Source organism: Amphibalanus amphitrite, unplaced genomic scaffold (assembly GCF_019059575.1).
Source record: "Amphibalanus amphitrite isolate SeventyFive unplaced genomic scaffold, NRLGWU_Aamphi_draft 000306F_arrow, whole genome shotgun sequence".
Taxonomy (NCBI): Eukaryota; Metazoa; Arthropoda; class Thecostraca; order Balanomorpha; family Balanidae; genus Amphibalanus; species Amphibalanus amphitrite.
Genome location: NW_024881801.1, coordinates 364,046 through 382,382, shown reverse-complemented (window position 1 = coordinate 382,382; position 18,337 = coordinate 364,046). Strand labels below are relative to the sequence as shown.

Sequence of the window (18,337 nt, the reverse complement as noted above, 5' to 3'; positions counted from 1 at the left end):
TGAACGCATCGGTGTTTTTCAGCGTTCTATCATGTGTTATCTAAAGACATTGTCAAAAACTGTTAACCCTCGCCTCGCCGGCACAGGCCATTTTGCGTCCTTCGACGGCACAAGGGGAGGGGAGGGTACAACCCCACTCGCGTTTCGCCCCTGATCAAGCTAGAGCTTTATGGAAAAAACAAACGTGTTGCCCGTCACGAGTGGAAACCGATTATATCCCATTTTTAACCCTCGCATGTGTGCGGCGTTTGCCAGCTTCTAAAGTGTAGGGGGGGGGGGATCGGTTGGACCCCCCCTTGCCGTTTGGCCCCTGATCGAGCTAGAGCGTCGCTTAAAAAACGAGCGTGTTGCCCGTGACGAGAGAAAGCCGATGATGCCCAATTTTAAGGCTCTAGGTCATTGGTTGAGTGTCGCTGCTATGTTTTTTTATTGGGGGGGGGGGGGATTGCTGATCACCAATATCGTGCTACTTTTGATCACAGATGATGTCTTTAAGCATTTAGACCAGGTCAGGTCAGGTCAGGTCAGGTCAGGTCAACCAGTAGGGGTCGTGACGGATATTCGTAGTACCTGTCAACCGCCTCTGACAGCTTCGTAACATGTTACGAAGGCTCCAAAACTACTTCGTAAATGTTCAAATGCTTTCTAAATTCGAATTCATCTCCAAAAACCAGCATAGATATATGTAAAACTCGAAAAAGTGAACCGAGGTCACCAAAGATCAATGACCTGACCTGGCCTGACCTTCAGGTGACCTTGCCATCCACCCTATTGCATGGGAGCAACACCAAATCACATGTATGAACGTTTGAAACCACGAAAAGCTTGCAAACGCGCGGCTAATGCGAGCCGACATACGCCGAATCGCGCTTCCGGCCAAACATGGCCTCGGAAAGTAGGTCACATGTCAACGGTCATTTTGGTCAGGGTCATGAAATTTTCAGGGTAGATGTGAAATTGATCAATGCGAGGGTACTGAAAGCTTTGTCACAATCGGCTGCTTTTTACGCGAGTTATTCGCTTGAAGCCTTGGGTGGGGGGGGGGGGGGTGGCGGGTGCATCAACTTCCCCCCGTGCCGGCGAGGGTTACGGAGACGTATCATGATGTGAGATGACTTCAGGGGCATAAAATGGGTCAAGAGTGGAATTTTGTGATTCGGTGTGCCATTATTCACCTGTATCCGGGTGCCATCGCTAAAAAGAGGAGCATTTTGACCTGACTTTATGATGTGACCAGGGCCTCGTTTCATAAAAGGAATTACTTACGGCGTTCCGTCAATTATGCCAGATTTGGCGTATTTGATGCCAATTCGGTTTCATAAAGCCGGAGACCGGAGTAATTCACGCCATCGAAATTACGGAGCTTTATTTACGGCAAATGCTCGATTCCGGGCCAATTGATGCCATTTGGGTTTCATAAAACGACGTAATTAACGCCAAATATTTTATCAAGTTCTTGATATCAGTGGTGTAAACTACGCACGAAAATGTTGCGTGAATTTGAATTAATGTGAAGATTCGAAGCTAATTTTTGATATATTTTATAATGTTGAGCCCGGTGAGGAAGAGAGAACAACCAAAATGAGACAAAGAAACTGCAAATCTTCTGTACCAGTCGCTTTTTGTGGCCACTATCGGAATTTTGTTTATTCGCCGCGCCGCGCCACTTACGCAGTTAGGCACTTCTGCTTGGCTGGCTTTCTGCTGTTTTAAATATATTGATTTAACAAAGGATGGTCATTAATATCAATTAAGTTTTTTCATATATAATTTTTTAAGATTTAAATTCAACATAATTGTTTTATAATTTCTCGTAAAAAAATCAGTGTTGACATGAAATTGTAATTTGTAGGACGCTTGATAAATTACGGTAACTACGCAAATGTGCTTAGATACGGAGGTGTAAACAATTCCAGTTGTGACTTTGTGAAACGGCTTCATTTGCGCTCCGTAGTTTGAAAGGGTGTGAATTACGGAAAGGTGTAAGTTACGGCAGAGCTTTATGAAACGAGGCCCAGGTGTCAACAATTCCAGACACGATACGAAATTCATAAGTTGTGCCAAGTTTTGCGTCGCTGTGCGCCGCAGTTTCCGTTACAGACACACACAAACATTGGCAAGTGTGGCCAAACACCCCACCCCCACCCCCACCCCACCCGGGAGAAAATAAACGATGTAAATTGCTATAACTAATCTCACTGAGCTAAATGCGATCGTGACTACTTACAAGCATCATATTCGAGTCGACACAGAAAGACCAGCGATTCGCAGCAGGCCCCCTAGCCACAGATATGTGACTGTGAGCGATAAGGCAACCAGCGCGGCGCGTCCCTGACCCGGTCAAACGCGTCTGTAGCGAGTGTGAGGCCAGAGAGATATACTGTGCCGCTGAGCCTGGGTGTGAGGCGGCACAGTCTACCGTTGAGGCCAGAGGGATGTGCTGTGCCGCTGAGCCTGGGTGTGAGACGGCGCAGTCTACCGCTCCAGTCAAACGCTGGGCCGTCGGGGGGCGAACATCACTTAGTAGGTGAGTGTACAACTGATTTATTTTATGATGATCTACCATACTACATGATAATCAATGACGTCATCTTACCAAAAAATCAAAAGACGTAGAATAAGAATTTATAAAAGCTTAGCATACTTCTTGGCAAAACGTTTTCTTTGTTTTTTCGCAGTCGCACCAACGGCATTTAATTTTCCTTGTTCTTCTTCCTTTGTCCTTAACTTATCCTGTGGTTCCAGAGTCCCTGTCCTTTCCATTTCCTTTTAAATCAAAATATATTTTTAATGCTCATCCCTATCCCCCAGTCCTAACAGTTTCAAATTGTATTGCAATAAAATGTTTTGAATTCTTCACATATAACCTATCTACCTTCGTTGGTATACTGTTGGTAGCCAGTGACACATCTAGGCAGGTAAGTAGGTACCTACCTGTTTTCCTGCTGTCTTCCTAAAGCATACCTAATGAAGTTGTCAAATTTATAGCACATTTTCAACACTTTCATATCAATATGGTGTCAGTGTGGCATGTAACCTAGCTAGGTTCATTATGTTCAGGGTTCAATTCAGAAGAGCTCCGCATAACTCACATAAGAGACAGACGGGGGCTTTACATGGGGTAGATGGCCTGATGACTTAGCTGGAATATGGCCAAAATTAAATTGACAACTTTTAGGTGAAAGGTGGTGATTTGGGTTAAGGCCGCGTTTGTTGAAGTCAACTACTGTGTTATTTTGCACCCATTAAATGAAACTTCTGCTCCAATTCTACCCATTGAACCTCAATATCATGATCCACCTGTCCATCACTAGGTATCCTTCCTTATTACATAGAAACTTTGAATGGCATGGCAATTTATAATTTTAAATGACAATATTTTTGTTTCTTCTGTAGGTAGGTAGGTAGGTAGGTACACCAGACTGCTATGGATACTTTTCCAAGTTGGTGGGGCAAAAAACCTAATGTATATCTTGGTTTGAGTCGTTTGATTGAGTTGATTGATTCCTTTCATTGTCGCGTTTGAGTCGATTGAATCAATTCCCGAAAACTGCTCTGACTTGATTGATTTGATTGGTTTCCCAAATTTGTCGTGATTGAATTGATTGCTATTGATTGAGTCGTATACAACCCTGATTGTGCAGTCGGCGGGACCGATTCAAAATTGAGTCGTTGCTACTAAAATAGCAGCATATGGCGACAGATGATGAACAGGAAAAATAGTTGCGTAAATTTAGACATAAACCACCCCCAAACCATGAATATCTTTTGAAGGCACTATAGACGACCATTAACTAACTAGATGTGATGAAGATCAAATGTAATGAATACGCTCATTTTACAAAATTACATGCAAGTACCAAAAAGTGATGTAAGTACTTATTCAACGGTCATTTTCAGCGCTCCCCGCTAACGTGACTTCAAGTTGAGATATTTGCGGCAAGGTACCGAATTGAGCAAAATGGTTTTAATTTACATTATAACTTGTTGTGTTTTGTCAGAAAATGGTCCTAACTCAGATTTTGTGGAAAAAGGTCATAATCTCCCTTTAAGACAACAACAAATTTCATTTATAGTGCGTCAGAAGGAGGCCGAAACAATAAATCGTTCGGCAGCCGGCTACAAAGCTCTCTGAAAAGTTATAGCCAATACCATCACACAATGGTCGGACGGCAAACCAAATGATCATAGCCAGAAAAGAAACAAGTGTGTCTCACCGGGCGCTGTATTGGCCATTTAAAGAAATCAGGAGCAGAACGCTAGTAAAACCACGCTCATTTTTTACGGTGACGTCATGATCTTGTAACTTTGAGAGATACTTGACTCGGTTTTGCGAAGCCCGTGCCACCCGTTTCGGATCGTGAAACCCTACGTGAATACAATATATAAGCCTGCAAGCTATCACAACACACAGTACCAGCCTTGGCCGGTGACCATAAAACGTTTGCAGACCAAGTAGACGAAGCCTACGCTAATTGGACAATACTTCTGAATGCCCGTCCATCCATCCGTCCGACCCACCACTATCGGCGCGGCGATCTGGAGGACGCTGCTGGACATTGCCGAACGCCGGCAGGTGACCCTGCAGTGGGTCCCTGCTCACTGCGGGCTGGCGGAGAACGAGCGCGCTGACGACCTGGCCAAACAAGCGGCCACCCTGCCCCAGGACGCCGTGCCCTCGGACGCTCGGTCCCTGACACGGGCAGTTCATCGGACGGCCACACGTCAGTGGCGCGAAAACTGGCCCGACTCCTTCTTTAAGACTATCTTCGGGAGCACCCTGCCGCTCCCCATCCCCGGAGAGGACCGAGAGGCCGCCATCTCGGTGCACCAGTTGAGGGCGGGCCACTGGGGCCGCTCGCTCCAATACCTGCACCGGATCGGCCGCCACCCCTCCGTGGCATGCCTGCAGTGCCCCGATAAGCGGTGCCCCGCGGCGCTCTGCGCCGTGTGCCGGGAGGAGGCGGACGTGCCGGAGCACGTCTTGCTCCGCTGCCCGGCCCTCGCTGGCGCCCGCCTGCGGCTAACTGGCAGCATTTACGTCGACCCGTCGCGGCTGCGGGACGCCGACCTGGTGGCTGCCTTGGAGGCCGGCTACCTTCGCCATAGGGAGCCTCTCGGCTATGGTCCTCCGTAAGGAGGTCCCAGGGGGAACAACAACAACAACAACCCCACCCGCGGTGCGTACCTGTACGAGATAGTTCTCCTGTTGTATGCGCTCCTTCAGTTTCCTGGGCACGTCCGGTGTGATCCAGCAGATGAGCTGCATCACCACGTACACCACGTTCTGAGGGTGGAGACGGCGCCGAGCGGTATGTGTCAGTTGGTGAGCGTCGGAGTGGAGTGAGGGGAGCTCGGGGACAGACAGCGAGTAATGATTGCTGGCGGCTTTGTAAACAGAATGCACTGACAGTTGCTGCAGCTGAGTAAGTAGGAGTACAGATAAAATATTCCAGCAGGTTGGTTATAAGGTGCCGGCCTTATTGTCGCTATCAACGAACAAGATTGTGGCACAAATTTCACGGCGTTGGCGGCTGACCCAATACATGACTTAAAAAGTTTCTGTCTATCATATTACGAAACCACTGATCTTTACGCCCAAACTCTCGCTTTCAGCCCCACCCCCGTTGCAGACCAGAGACTGACCTCGAAGATGAGTACAAAGATGAGCCGCGCGGCCAGTACGTGCCAGTAGAGGACATCTGGGGCGTATTTGTCCTCGGCGTCCGGCCCCAGCCGGTAGTCAATGTACCTGGAGAGAGGTGGCACCATCGCCGCCGAGTCAGGCAAAGGAAAACCGGCGTGCCCAGCCAAGAATTGCTGTTAGCGCGCAAGAAATGTATTCAGTCCGCGTAAGTAACACTGGAAAGAACGTTTACCAACATCTTGTGAATTATTGGGATAAAGTATTCCAATCAACGAGCATAAGATCTGAAATCACGAAACATTTATGACCTGTATGATCTCAGCTTATCAGGTAATTAACCGTTATACATATTCACTGATCAATAACGCCTCTTCAGCCATACAAAGCCCATTGATACCAACTGTAACTACTCCACTGGTACTGCCTCCTCTCGACTGTCTGCCTCACCTGCACGTCTCAATGTTGGTATCGTTATCGACGACGGGCCGGTACTTCTCTGGGAAGTCGGCCACCCGAAACACGGACAGACTATGGTTCATGTAGCCCTTCAGCGTGCCGTCCTCGCTGACACGCATCGAGTACACCAGGCGCGGAATGAAGTTGGACGTGAAGCCGATGATGCACGCCTGGCGGAGAAGGAGAGGCGGTATGTAAGCTGCATGAAGCCACTTCATAACAGGCTAGTCACAGCATCTTGCGTATCAATTCACGCCGACACCTCTAAACGCTATAGTCCTACACATTATCACGGAGCTGAATATTAGGGAGTCATGGGTTTGATTTCAGGGATTCATTTGCACCTCTAGCATGACATTATCTACTCCACCCAGTTCCCAGTCAGTTCTGTACTCACATTACTGAGTACGGCCAGCTTCCCTATGGTGTTAAGGATGCGGTACCAGATGCCGATATCCCTCACTCGCTGTCCGACCGGTCGCCGGTAGAAGACGAGCAGCTTGCGGGCGTCCAGCCGCATCTCCAGCACGTTGTTGATGATGGCGAACAGCGGCGCCAGTGGGAATGACGCCACAAAGATGGTGACGAAGCCGAACTGGATCACTGCGATGGCGGAAATAGGAGATCGGTCAGGGGCGGCGTGCCCTGATGATGTGTAATGACGAAACTGACAATAACTGACATAATTTCACTATCATATTGCGAGCAAAGACATCCGCGTCTAGCACAGGAAGCACACAAGTTATTGGCTTTATAATCAAAGGCAAACTAAGCCAAACCAGAAATGAATAAGATTTCACACAAAATATCACATGCGCTCAAATGATGTGAACTCGTCGATAAAGCGTATCTCACCCATTTCGAGGTACTCCCAGAAGAGGCTCTGCGGTCCCCAGTCGAGCAGTTTGAAGTCGGCCGCCCACTGCGGCAGGACCCGCTCCTCGTCCTTACTCTGTGTCAGCATCTTACCGAGGTCGCCCAGCCAGGTGAATAGCTTCCTGGTGACACGGCAGGGGACAGGGGTTAAACGGGTCGGGAGCCACCTGGAAAATTGGAAATGATCGCACAGACAAAGATGTAAGGCGGTTGTGTTGATAAAACACAGTAATTTAAGTGCACGCGAAACTGAAGAGTATGTAAGTGGTTGCTGGCCTATAAAACAGACACGATAAGTCTGAAAACACGATGAAGGACAGGGACCAAAACGTCAATTGAAACGACCCGAATCATCGGCCGGTCACCATCCCGATCGTATCGACTTACGGCAGCACCATCTCCCAGACGGTGAGTAGCGCCTGCTTGCCCACCATGATGATGCCCAGCTGCATGGTCAGCTCCAGAAGACAACCGCCCGGGCCGCACTGCAAGCACACGCAACGTGTCAGGGTTAGCAAATCAGCACACAACTCACAAAGGTCGATTTGTTTAAATTGCCGAGATGATGCGAAAAAAACAATACACTTTCTGATGGCCTATATATTAGTGTTATGTCGACAAACGCCCAGTCATATAAAACAACGATTGAACTAAACGACAGCTCGACGAGCCGAAATCAATCTGACAAATGCCTTGTAAATGAAATGCAAAAACACTCAAACTCTGCTAACCTACAACCAAACCAACGCAACTAAAAATACCTGGGCAATACGAGTTACTTCACCCCTGTTTTACGCAAGGCGCTATCTCTTATCCACTCCACCCAACCGCGATGCCAGCCTCGTCACAGCCGCAACCCAGCGTTACGAAACTCACCTCCTCCTGCCTAAAGCCGGCGATCCGGTTGTAGTCTCCCGGGTAGCCATGGAACCTGCCCTTGAAGAAGGCGATGTAGAAGATGGAGGCGTAGTAGTTGATGAACTGCAGCAGGTAGATCTTGAGCGTGAGGCTGTCGTCGTACTCTGACTGCGTCCTGGGCAGCTCTAGGTCCGTCAAGTACTCGGCCAGTCGGTCATACACCTGTGGTAAGGTCGGAGTAAGGTCAGTAATGTGAAATTTTGAGGGTAAAGGTTACAGTAGATGATTTCAAGTAACCAAGAGCATGTATGGCTAGATAACTTCTTAGATGAAGCAAGGAGCACAAATGGACCAAGCATATTCTCACATTGAGATGCATATTCAGATACATTTATCAATGCCAGGTCCCAGGGCTAACTAACGGCCCCGGGCCGGGGCTGCCCAGTGACGGCGCCGGCGAGCGCTCGTTAGAAGTTGGAAGAAGTGTGGCAGTGTGGCAGTGTGGCAGTGCGGCGAGTTAGAAGTGTGGCAGCACCATCCTCCCAAACTCCAGTCAAGTCACGCCATCTCGCCCTACTGACCTGGTTGAGCAGCAGCACGATGACCAGGTTGATGGTGGCCGCCGTGGCGTTGGTGAAGAGCATGGCGTAGCTACTGACGTAGTCGTCCTTGAAGTAGGCCAGCGAGGCCAGCACCGACAGACGGTACAGCACCACGCCCACGATAATGGCGATGGCGACCGTGATCTGCGCGTGAGAGCGGGGACAGCGGTGAAGAGGGGAAACTTTTTTCGTATATTGACTGATAAGGCGCTGAAACTGATCAGAAATTTACAGCTTTGCAAGACAACAACATGCGATGAGATGGTCTCCACCTGATGACTGGCGAAAACATATTACGACAGACAAAACAACAAACCAAACGAAAACATGAGACCAACCCACCACATCCAGCAGCTAAAGCACTACCAACCTGAATTATTGTTCATGGTCTTTCTTATTGCTCCGTCAGGGCATCATTTACGATTGACTTACCAGCAAGAGGATGACTGAGACGCTGATCATGATCCGTGGGAAGCGCATCTTCCAGAAACTGACGTGCGGCTCCAGCTGCTTCGTCACCACGTTCACCTGAAACCAGACAGGTAAAACCTTCAAAGACGCAGCCAAGAAAACTGGAGCCAACTGAATGGGCTTATGCACAGGATTCAAAATTCGATGTTCACGCTCTTCCGCATGACGATACATTTAAATATATCATGTCAGGCGCGTCGGCAACGAATGCAACTTTCTGGATGTTGATAAGGACAAAGAATAAGTAAAAAGCACACAACGAAGCGATATCGTATAAACGGATTGAATTCATTCGCTCCTTGCAACCCATTGTGATGTCGTGTTGAGCACCTACAAAAAATGTCGCCACTGGCGTCATTACTCACCTCTTGTCTCAGATCCTTCAGTTTGGTGAGGTACTCGGGCCGGGGGTGTTCCTCCTTGACGTCGAATCCGGTCAGGTCCCAGCGGTGGGTAATCTCTGCCGAGTACCGCTTCCAGAACTCGAGAAACAGCGCCGCTGCGGTAACCAGAGGATGTAGGGGCGAGTTAGAGTGACAGTTTTAGAGTGACAAAGGGTTGCAAAGACTTGTTATCTAAGAAAGGCACGCGGTTCAACCATCAAGTAAAAAAATAATGTCCTACCAAATATTATCAAGCGTTTATACACAAAGATATTCCAATAGCCCTAAAATCACAAAATACATAGCAAGGTATAGTTATAGGGGCCAAATCAACCATTCGTCTAACCGACGGATGATAAACGACAGCAGAATCAGCCTCACCAAAGGCCCGCTTACCCCAGAAAGACATGAAGATGGCGAAGAACAGCGTGGACGGATTGTCGATGAGATAGGTGACCCGCGAGTGGACGCACGTCTCGTTGAGCCGCCAGTAGCCGCAGAACACATCGCAGATGGGACACATCCAGGTGCCCTCGTCGGCGCAGATGTCGTTACTGAAACCGGCACCAATGAGCTGCTTCCGGGCGCACGGCGGGGCACGTTACATTGGGGTTAGGCACAATTTTATATACGAGTATAATGTAGGGCTTATATAAGGCTCAATTTAATGTTAGTAACAAGCATATTTCGATCAGCTCAATCACTGTGATACAAAGAACTAGACCATAAAGGAATAAAAAGGTGATTTAAACACATACAAATTGTCATAGGTTTCAGCCATTTACCAGCAAGCAACGCAACGCTTCGGTACTGCCATTCAAACTACTACCTCATACAGCCCTCTCCACAGGCACCCCTCCTCACCCGCAGCCCCATTACCCCTCCGACCCCTCCCCCGAATTCTCACGTGGGCACGTCGTCATAGATGGTGATGACTCCGTAGAGGAAGCAGATGATGCCCACGATGGCCGGAGGGATCAGCGCGTACGTGTAGAAGCCCAGCCAGGCGAAGTACATGCCGATCTTGACGCCAAAGTAGTCCTCGACATAGTCGAGCGGCTGGTGGCGGTAGAACTTCCGCAGGTTGGCCCACTCGTAATAGAGCAGCGCTCGCGCGTTCCCCAGACGACGGAAGTCACCCTGGGGGAGAACACGGGACGGACGTGATTGGTTTTGAGTGGCTGTCACGTGTTTCAGATAAACTGGGCAGTGGTGAGGGCCGTCGAGGGTAGGGAAATGACATCAACATAACAACGACTCTAATGGGGGAACACGTTGGCACCGTTGACCAAATATGCCATTGCACCAGGAACGACGAGATATGCATCGATCTTTTGAAAACGTTTCCTGGTCACTCAAGCCCCACCCAATGCCGTCCGCTCAGCAGCGACCAATCCTCATAACTTCACGGCCAACACCACTGACCTCATGAGGAGCGTAGCTGGCCATGTAAGTACCATCGGCCAGAAGCTTGTCGATACCAAAGTCCATCTTCGGTTCCTGCGTGGTTGTCTGATGAACGAACCACTTCCGTTTCAAAATGAAAGACACAACACGAGCGCGTACAGCCGGCGTGAAAAAGTCCTCGGACATATCAAACCTGAAATAAAATACGGTATCAGTCAAATTAAAACCAGTAAGGCGACCAAACATGGCTAAATAAGTGCCACGCCGTAATCTTGATGTTGGCCATCAAGATCCCTTTAAGGAAAAAAACTCACAAGTCATAAATATAACTTAAACGCAATATAGCAACAATAAAATGCATGAATAGTCCGGGATGGCTGAGCAAAAAAAAAAACTATTGGGATTGACCGGAAATTTCAGCTAGCATAATGCAACTGCAAAAACAAAGAAACAAAAGTACCTAAGATTCCCGCTCCCGACTTCCAGTCTCGTATCAACTCACAAGTACTCGCGATCGCGACTGTAGACGCCAGTGAGGTATTTGTTCTTAGGCGGAAACTTGCGTGGGTTGACCCCGAACATGCCCTTGTCGACAATGTCCACCAGGTCCGTGATCTCCCGGATCACGGGCACCTTCTTGATGAAGTCTTCGTCCGTGTTCAGACCTGCCGGCTGTGGCAGCGATGACGACATGTCACAATGTTTGTTTATTGGAGCGCTGATTCCTAGATCAGTTTGTGCCCAAAGCGACACGTAACGGGTAGCTGAGCTGACCCTACTGCGATTGTGCTATACTATATCTACCCAAAGCGATCTCTGCTATTCAATGTCAACTTAGCCAGCCCCTGCAAAACATACTCGGACCCGGTCCACTGCTCCGCGATTCTCATCTCTACACCGCCACGCTGGATCACTTACCTCCTTCATGGGCATGCGGACTTTGAGGATCTCTGCGTATCGCTGCAGCACCTCCCACGGAGTGTGGATCTTGACGAACGTCAGCGGACTGTTCTCGTCAATCTTTTCCTCCTCCAGGTGCAGACCCTCCTTCCTCTGGCAGGGATCAGAGCACAAAATTAGCAAAATTGGTGAAAGAACAGTAAAGAAAGCATGCAAAATGTAGTTCATTAACGATTCAAGCTATAAGTAGGCATGGATTGCGAAAGTCAAGCGGCAACTGGATGACAGAGCTTGCTTGACGCAAATTGATGCGTAAAATATCCTCAACACACCAGATTTTCTTCGTAGATTTTCTGCCGCAGCTCGTGGTCGATCCCGTCATCGCTATCTTCCCTGATGCACGTGCGCACGAGCACAAAATCGATCTTGCTTGTCCCATCCTTGAAGTACTGATCAGGAAGATACTGTGAAGAGATCCAAATGTCAAAATGTTGACAAAACTTACCAACATAACAGCTAAGCAGAGATCCAAAATCCCAATGCCCTGAATGCATCCATGCATTAGTGTTTATTTCAACATTCACCGTGTCTTCCACGCACAAAGCAAAAATGCCACAAACGTCGATAAAACCGAACCAAGAAGCAGTTGGAAAATACAATGTCACAACGACCGGTAAAGATGTTTCATGCATTTTAGACACAGCGTGGGTTTGCCTATACACTCAAAATTAGCATACATGACTTCGATTGGTTATTACGTGAGGAAGCGAGCGTTCAAAAATCAACCGCTTACGAAAGTAAGCATATTTTTTTAGCATAGATAAATAAGCGACTGTTCATATGCACGCATTGCGACCCGTCCTAAATTCGGTTATAGGTCTCGCCCTAAGCAGCGACATCGTACGATGACAGCTGATGTCTCCCACTTGGTACGTACAAATTGGACGATGTTTGTTCTGTTGTTCATATGCTGCTCAAAGTATTTGAACATCATTTTTACAAGGCGAGAGGATTTGAAAAGCGCGAAAAGAAATATAACACTGAAAAATAAACGTTAATTTAGAAAGTGCATGTAAGTTACATGCGTCGGTATTGTCTACGTAAACAATGCGAACAATGCAAACGAACGCCGCGTCGAGCGCTAAAATTCGTCGATTTGATAAAACATTAAAGCAGCACGTGCCAAGACCGTTCCCTATTCTCCATGGGGGTAATCATGTGAATTGTGTGGGTGCTGGCTCTAGAAGCAATGTATATAAAAAATGAGCGAATATTATACTGACTTCCAGAAAATACTCGTAAACCAAAAATTGCTCGTTTTACTCATGAACCGGCATATGACTGCCATCGGTTACCCGATTCGAATACTTTCTGGACACATTTCGCCATTTAACGATAAAACAACAAACGAAATTTGAACATGCGCCAATCATCATGAACAGGAAAAGGGTTACCGCCTATGGTGTCCTTTAACCCCCTCATGTGAAATGTACTTGATTCTAGCATTTATCATAAGTTCACATTTTTTTAAGTTGAAATTTCACGGCATGGCGGGCAGGATACTCAGCTATGCATAAACAACACATGACTGGCACGTCCCAAGCACCCAGCCATCAGTTATACACTATACAGGTACAATGCAAGATCTGACAGACATGTTAGTAAGCACCAGCGGGTCGCCACCAGGCCCCCTGCAACCAAAATAATACACTAAAGGCCTGGCTACACTATGCGTTTTCTTCGTGCGTTTTTGCAGGTTTGCGTGTTTTGCGTGATATCGTTCTAGAAAAAAAGAACGATATGACATTTTTTGTTATGTTTTTTACCTTAAATTTTAGCTTACATAAGAGTTATATTAACTTTTGTATATAACCAATGTAAAAGTTATATCATTTATAACTTTTTTCTAGAACGATATTACGCAAAACACGCAAACCCGCAAAAAACGCACACAGAAAACGCATAGTGTAGCCAGGCCTTAACGCGGTTAGTAGCCGACGCTAGCAGAGGCAGAAGTGGACAAATTTCGCCGCATAGAAAATCGTGTTGAAAAACATTATTTGAATAAGCAAGGACGAAACCAAAGCAAATTATAAGACCTCGCCAATGCGAACAGTTTTGAAATGAAGCCCGTCTAGTGGTAGCCGAGGGACATTGGAGATATACTAGTAGATCCGGGAGGTTTACATACCGTAAAGTGGGGCTATTTGAGACAGTGGGGCTATTTGAGACAGTATTTAAAATCGCTATAAAATGAAGAGCGTTTGATTTTTATGTGATATTTTTGATCAGGAAGGTGTGTAATCGAGCAGTAAATCGCCTCAGCAAAAATTAAGCATAAATTTGAAACGCTCTTCATTTTATAGCGATTTTAAATACTGTCTCAAATAGCCCCACCTTACGGTAGCCTTGCTGTTGCTTGCTTACCACGCTACGCAGTCTTATGCACTGAACACTCGGATCAGTCCTATAATTTGAAAATGGAGACAACCTGCATTCATGCTTAGTGCTTACTTGAGCACAATATATTACTGGTCCGAAATTCGCCTTTCATTTTTCCGTTTCCTTCACGTTATCTCCCTTTTCCAGTGCTCCGTGTGTTGCGATTAAAGGGACCCTCCGGCTCCCACCCTCAAAAAAGTTAATGAATTGGCATGAAAGTGATGTCCCTTGGTTCAGAAAGAGCGAAAACGAATATCTACCAAATTTCACCGAAAAATATTCACTGGTTTTCAAGATATTAGGCTTTTACTTTTGTTTACTTTTTGGGATCTCCCCCGTTACTAGCGACTTTATTTGGAAGCAATAATTTGGCAGCCTTAAAGTGCGGCAGACGTTGCGCGCAAAGCAGCGTATACCACCACGTGTTAACGATGGTTTTAGTCTAATATTTAAAAATCGTTAGATCTCCGCTGACGTCACAAATTCTAAGGGGGCATTCCAATGCATTAGCCCCTTAGAATCCGAAAACTGCAAGTTTGAAATTCCATATCTTCGAATTAAAGCATTTTTCGATGTTGTGAGTGCCCAAACCGGTATTTGCAGGCCATGGCCACCAATTTGGCTATCTCAACTCAAAACTAATGTTAAGGTGGGAGTGTCCCTTTAAATGCAACAATTAGCATCTGATGGTATCTCTCTTTATCCATATTTATACCCAGTTTCCCCAGCTCGAGCCTCCGTAGAGATTCTGAAGCAAAACCGAGTTCACGGGCCTGATACACATACACCAAAGTGTTGACAATCTAAGCTCTACACTACATAGGTGAGGGTCAGGAGAATATGCTACTGCAGACCGGCGAGGGATGCTGTACTATGCCAATGATAGCAAAGACCTCAAGTTCGACTTTTTTAATGGACAGTTCTCAAACTATTCGCATTGGGGAGGTCCGTCTCATACCAACATTGCTGTCACATTGACCGTTAATTTTCCACGCCCGCGGCGAAATTTGTCCATATACCTCCTCTGCATTTCACCTGACCACCTGCGGAGCTCCAATAATTCCGTTAGACGAGCGGGGCGCGGGCGCGGCGTTAGTGCTAGTACTTGCCTCAGCCATTGGCGACATCCTCCAGGCTTTGTTTACCTTCTGCTTCGGCCTGGAGTCGCCGTTGCCGGCGCCCAAGTCGTTCAGCTCCACATCGTCGGCCTCGTCGGCGGCGATGGGCGCCGTCGAGTCGTCGCCCGAGGCCATGGCGACGTCGGAGGCGGCGGGCGTCCTCTGCGGCGGCGGAGCGGGTCAGAGAGGGGACGGAGGCGGTCAGGTCCCCGTCCCGAGGACGTCTGGCCACGTACTGGCGGCAGCGGCGAGATAGGAGACGATGGAAGAGAGGAGAGAGGGCAGATGAGGGGAGAGGGACTTAAGGGAGTGAGGGTCAAGTGGAGGGAGGGAGAGAGGGAGGGGGACGGGGAGAGAGCGAGAGAGAGAGAAGAGAGAGAAGAAAGAGAAGAGAGAGAGAGAGAGAGAGAGAGAGAGAGAGAGAGAGAGAGAGAGAGAGAGAGAGAGAGAGAGAGAGAGAGAGAGAGAGAGAGAGAGAAAGAGAGAGAGAGACGCCATTTCCGGGATAGGAAGGCGCTGATGACACCACTCGAATGGGTGGGCCCAAACAGGACTCCGTTCCGGTAAACATTTCGTCTGAACGGTGCACGGCATTCGGTTTGCAGACGTAAATAAGCAGCTCCTAGCTTCCAACTCATAAACCATCGGAAGAAGCATCGTATTGGTATGCGGCTCTTCAGTTTTCATTGACAACTCTTGGAAATCAATCCGTAGCCCGCACCATTTATTCGAACCTTTCCGCTATTTCATCATATTTTCCCATTTTTTTTTTATTTCAATGCATTGAGTGCACTGAAAAAAAACGAGCGGCATGGTATATGAACAAACCATAACGAACTACGCACAACTGCTATTTTGGCAGCGATTCGGCGACGTTCATCCTCACGAACTGGCCCTGTCACCCGTCACACCGGGCCGGCCAGGTGCCGGTTCCTGGTCACCCCCCCCCCCCCCATCCACGTCACTCAGTTCCGACCACAGTTCTGCAGCACCGCATATCACACAGACGAGCGGATGGGCAGAGAGGAGGGGAGGGGCAGTACCAGTTCCACGCCGACGACCGCCGTGCCGACAGCCAGATTCTATTCTTGGCACAATGCCAGGAAACGAGCGCCGGCAGAGCGGCCGCGGCCCGTTGTGGTGGGTGGGATGGGGAGGGGGGGGGGGCGGACAGGATATGCGCGCACAGGTCATCACTTAGCGCCAATGTGCTGGACCTGAGTCACCTCCAAGGTCGTCCCATCGGTTCTGAACAAAGAACACGCGAGCTCTCGCTTACTGAAAAGGTCATAAAGGTCAAATTTTGGTGCAATATCGAAAAGTGTACAAGCTATGTATGGATAGAGTTTAGTAGTTTGGTAATTTAAGGGTTGAACTAGCAGTAGCACTGAACAATATTTTTCAATTTTCATATGAATTAACCTGCCATACAATAATTGGTCCCTTCCCCTTATACCTTTAATGCTTGGGAGAGGTGAGGTGGTCCCAACTGAAGGCTATTAAGTCCTCCTATCCCAACTACCCAGTCTCCATCTGCCATCACACATTTTCTGTTGTGATGTTCTATTTTCTATGGACTTTAAAAGCAAAAATTTCAATCTCATCATCACACTATCATTCAGCACAGTCCTGTTGAAGCAACTGGCATCTATCTAATCATTGATCAAGTAATCTAGGAAAAAAATGGACCTCTCTTCTGAACAGTAAAGGTATTTATAAGCCAGTCCTCTAGGGGTGGCTGGGAGTTGAGACAGGGATGTGCTTGCAAAAAAGGCAAGTCATTGAATACCTTAATTCAGCAATGGATAGACAAACTGCCTTTTAGTTTCTCAACCTCTGAAGTAATTTCCTATCAGAGGTTGTTAATACAATGACTGCTAATGCCAAGCCTTTTAATTCTGTAAAAAACAGCACAGTTAGTCAGTCATGGGCATCACCACTGAAGACAAAATGTTGTTGAACACATATGTTCCAAAATTGTATCTTTCCTACAATCACCTTCCCATGGTACTAGATACATACTATTGATTTGATTTACAGTAAATCATTAAATTTTCACTGATTTTCTGGAAAGATGAGCTTCTTGCCAAGCAAAACATCACTTTTATTAAGTGAGGATTGAGGACTTCAGTGTCCAGTGAGTTCATGCTGAGTGACGTAAGTCGTAAGGCTATCCAAGGAAATTGACCTGCTATCCTGGTCCAGGGGCACACACATTATCATGCACAGTACAATACTGATACGCAAGCATGTGGCAATAAGCATCCACACAACTTTTCGAAATATGCAAAAAACTTGAATTGCGGGTGAGGAGTGTCAGTGTTACGAATCAGGGTCAGGGCGGGGCATCGTTCTCTATGCTTTGGTTTGATCAACAGTGTGAACAAAATGATCGTTATCATATGGTACCAGCGAATATTTATAAGCATCTGCATGTGAAATGCCCATTCGCAACAAATGAATTCACTCACCCAAATAAATATCCTGAATTTCTTCCGGCACCCCGGCCCCGGCCAAGGCCCTATATACCCCGGCGCGGACACCACCCGCCCCCGCGCGCCACGTTTTGAGCGTCAAGGGTTGTTGTTTATTTGAGGAGGGGAGGAATATGGCAGCTTTGTAGTTGCTACTGTGCGTTTGAAAAACTACCACAACGTAGTGTTTTTTAAGAAAACCACTTGCGTCGGCGTCTGACGTATATTAAAATCCTGCATGAAAAGAGCGGAAAAGAGCATGGTCCTAAAAACAGCATGACCTAACCTGACCTAAATCAAATTAACCTAACTAAATCCACCCCATATGCCGTGTGCCCGCTTGCCTAACCCCAACTCCCAATGCTTGTTCCAGTCTTCACCATGAAAACCCTGAAGCAATGTGGTTTATCTTGTTCTAAATATTAACGGCACTTCAGCCAAGGCCATTTCGACAGATGTCATGGGTTTATTGCTACCCATCAACTCGTCTCCGAATTGTCAATTGATGATAACTGCTTACAACTACACTAATATTCTACTACACAATCAGCAGAGCAATTGCAATGCGCATAGGCCGCGGAAAGCGGGGCGCACCAGGGCACCGTGCCCTCCTTTGATTTTGGCATTTTAACATTAGCCCTGTAATGGGCGTTGCATGGAAAGAATGGACCAAAAGTCGGTAGTGCCCCCCCCCCCCCCCGAA

General features: G+C 47.5%; 1 protein-coding gene across 6 annotated transcripts in view; it reads right to left on the bottom strand.

Moving 5' to 3' along the window:
- LOC122388056 (anoctamin-1-like) overlaps nucleotides 1-17,742 on the bottom strand; it is a 34,471-nt gene extending 16,729 nt beyond the window's left edge. Inside the window, exons 1-18 of one of the 6 annotated variants that reach the window (XM_043378830.1) lie at nucleotides 17,632-17,742; nucleotides 15,188-15,322; nucleotides 11,933-12,064; nucleotides 11,619-11,753; nucleotides 11,203-11,372; nucleotides 10,719-10,893; nucleotides 10,201-10,433; nucleotides 9,690-9,847; nucleotides 9,276-9,409; nucleotides 8,872-8,967; nucleotides 8,419-8,583; nucleotides 7,856-8,059; nucleotides 7,367-7,464; nucleotides 6,959-7,101; nucleotides 6,501-6,706; nucleotides 6,095-6,273; nucleotides 5,647-5,752; nucleotides 5,189-5,287 (exon numbers count right to left, since the gene is read on the bottom strand). In XM_043378830.1, the coding sequence (XP_043234765.1) occupies nucleotides 5,189-5,287; nucleotides 5,647-5,752; nucleotides 6,095-6,273; nucleotides 6,501-6,706; nucleotides 6,959-7,101; nucleotides 7,367-7,464; nucleotides 7,856-8,059; nucleotides 8,419-8,583; nucleotides 8,872-8,967; nucleotides 9,276-9,409; nucleotides 9,690-9,847; nucleotides 10,201-10,433; nucleotides 10,719-10,893; nucleotides 11,203-11,372; nucleotides 11,619-11,753; nucleotides 11,933-12,064; nucleotides 15,188-15,295 (2,541 nt within the window). In that variant the 5' untranslated portion in view covers nucleotides 15,296-15,322; nucleotides 17,632-17,742. Of the gene's footprint in view, nucleotides 1-5,188; nucleotides 5,288-5,646; nucleotides 5,753-6,094; nucleotides 6,274-6,500; nucleotides 6,707-6,958; nucleotides 7,102-7,366; nucleotides 7,465-7,855; nucleotides 8,060-8,418; nucleotides 8,584-8,871; nucleotides 8,968-9,275; nucleotides 9,410-9,689; nucleotides 9,848-10,200; nucleotides 10,434-10,718; nucleotides 10,894-11,202; nucleotides 11,373-11,618; nucleotides 11,754-11,932; nucleotides 12,065-12,537; nucleotides 12,641-15,151; nucleotides 15,323-17,455; nucleotides 17,474-17,631 lie in introns of those variants that run through there. The other 5 variants (XM_043378829.1, XM_043378835.1, XM_043378833.1 and 2 more) reach the window with 5 other exon arrangements.
- Nucleotides 17,743-18,337: the final 595 nt, after the last annotated feature.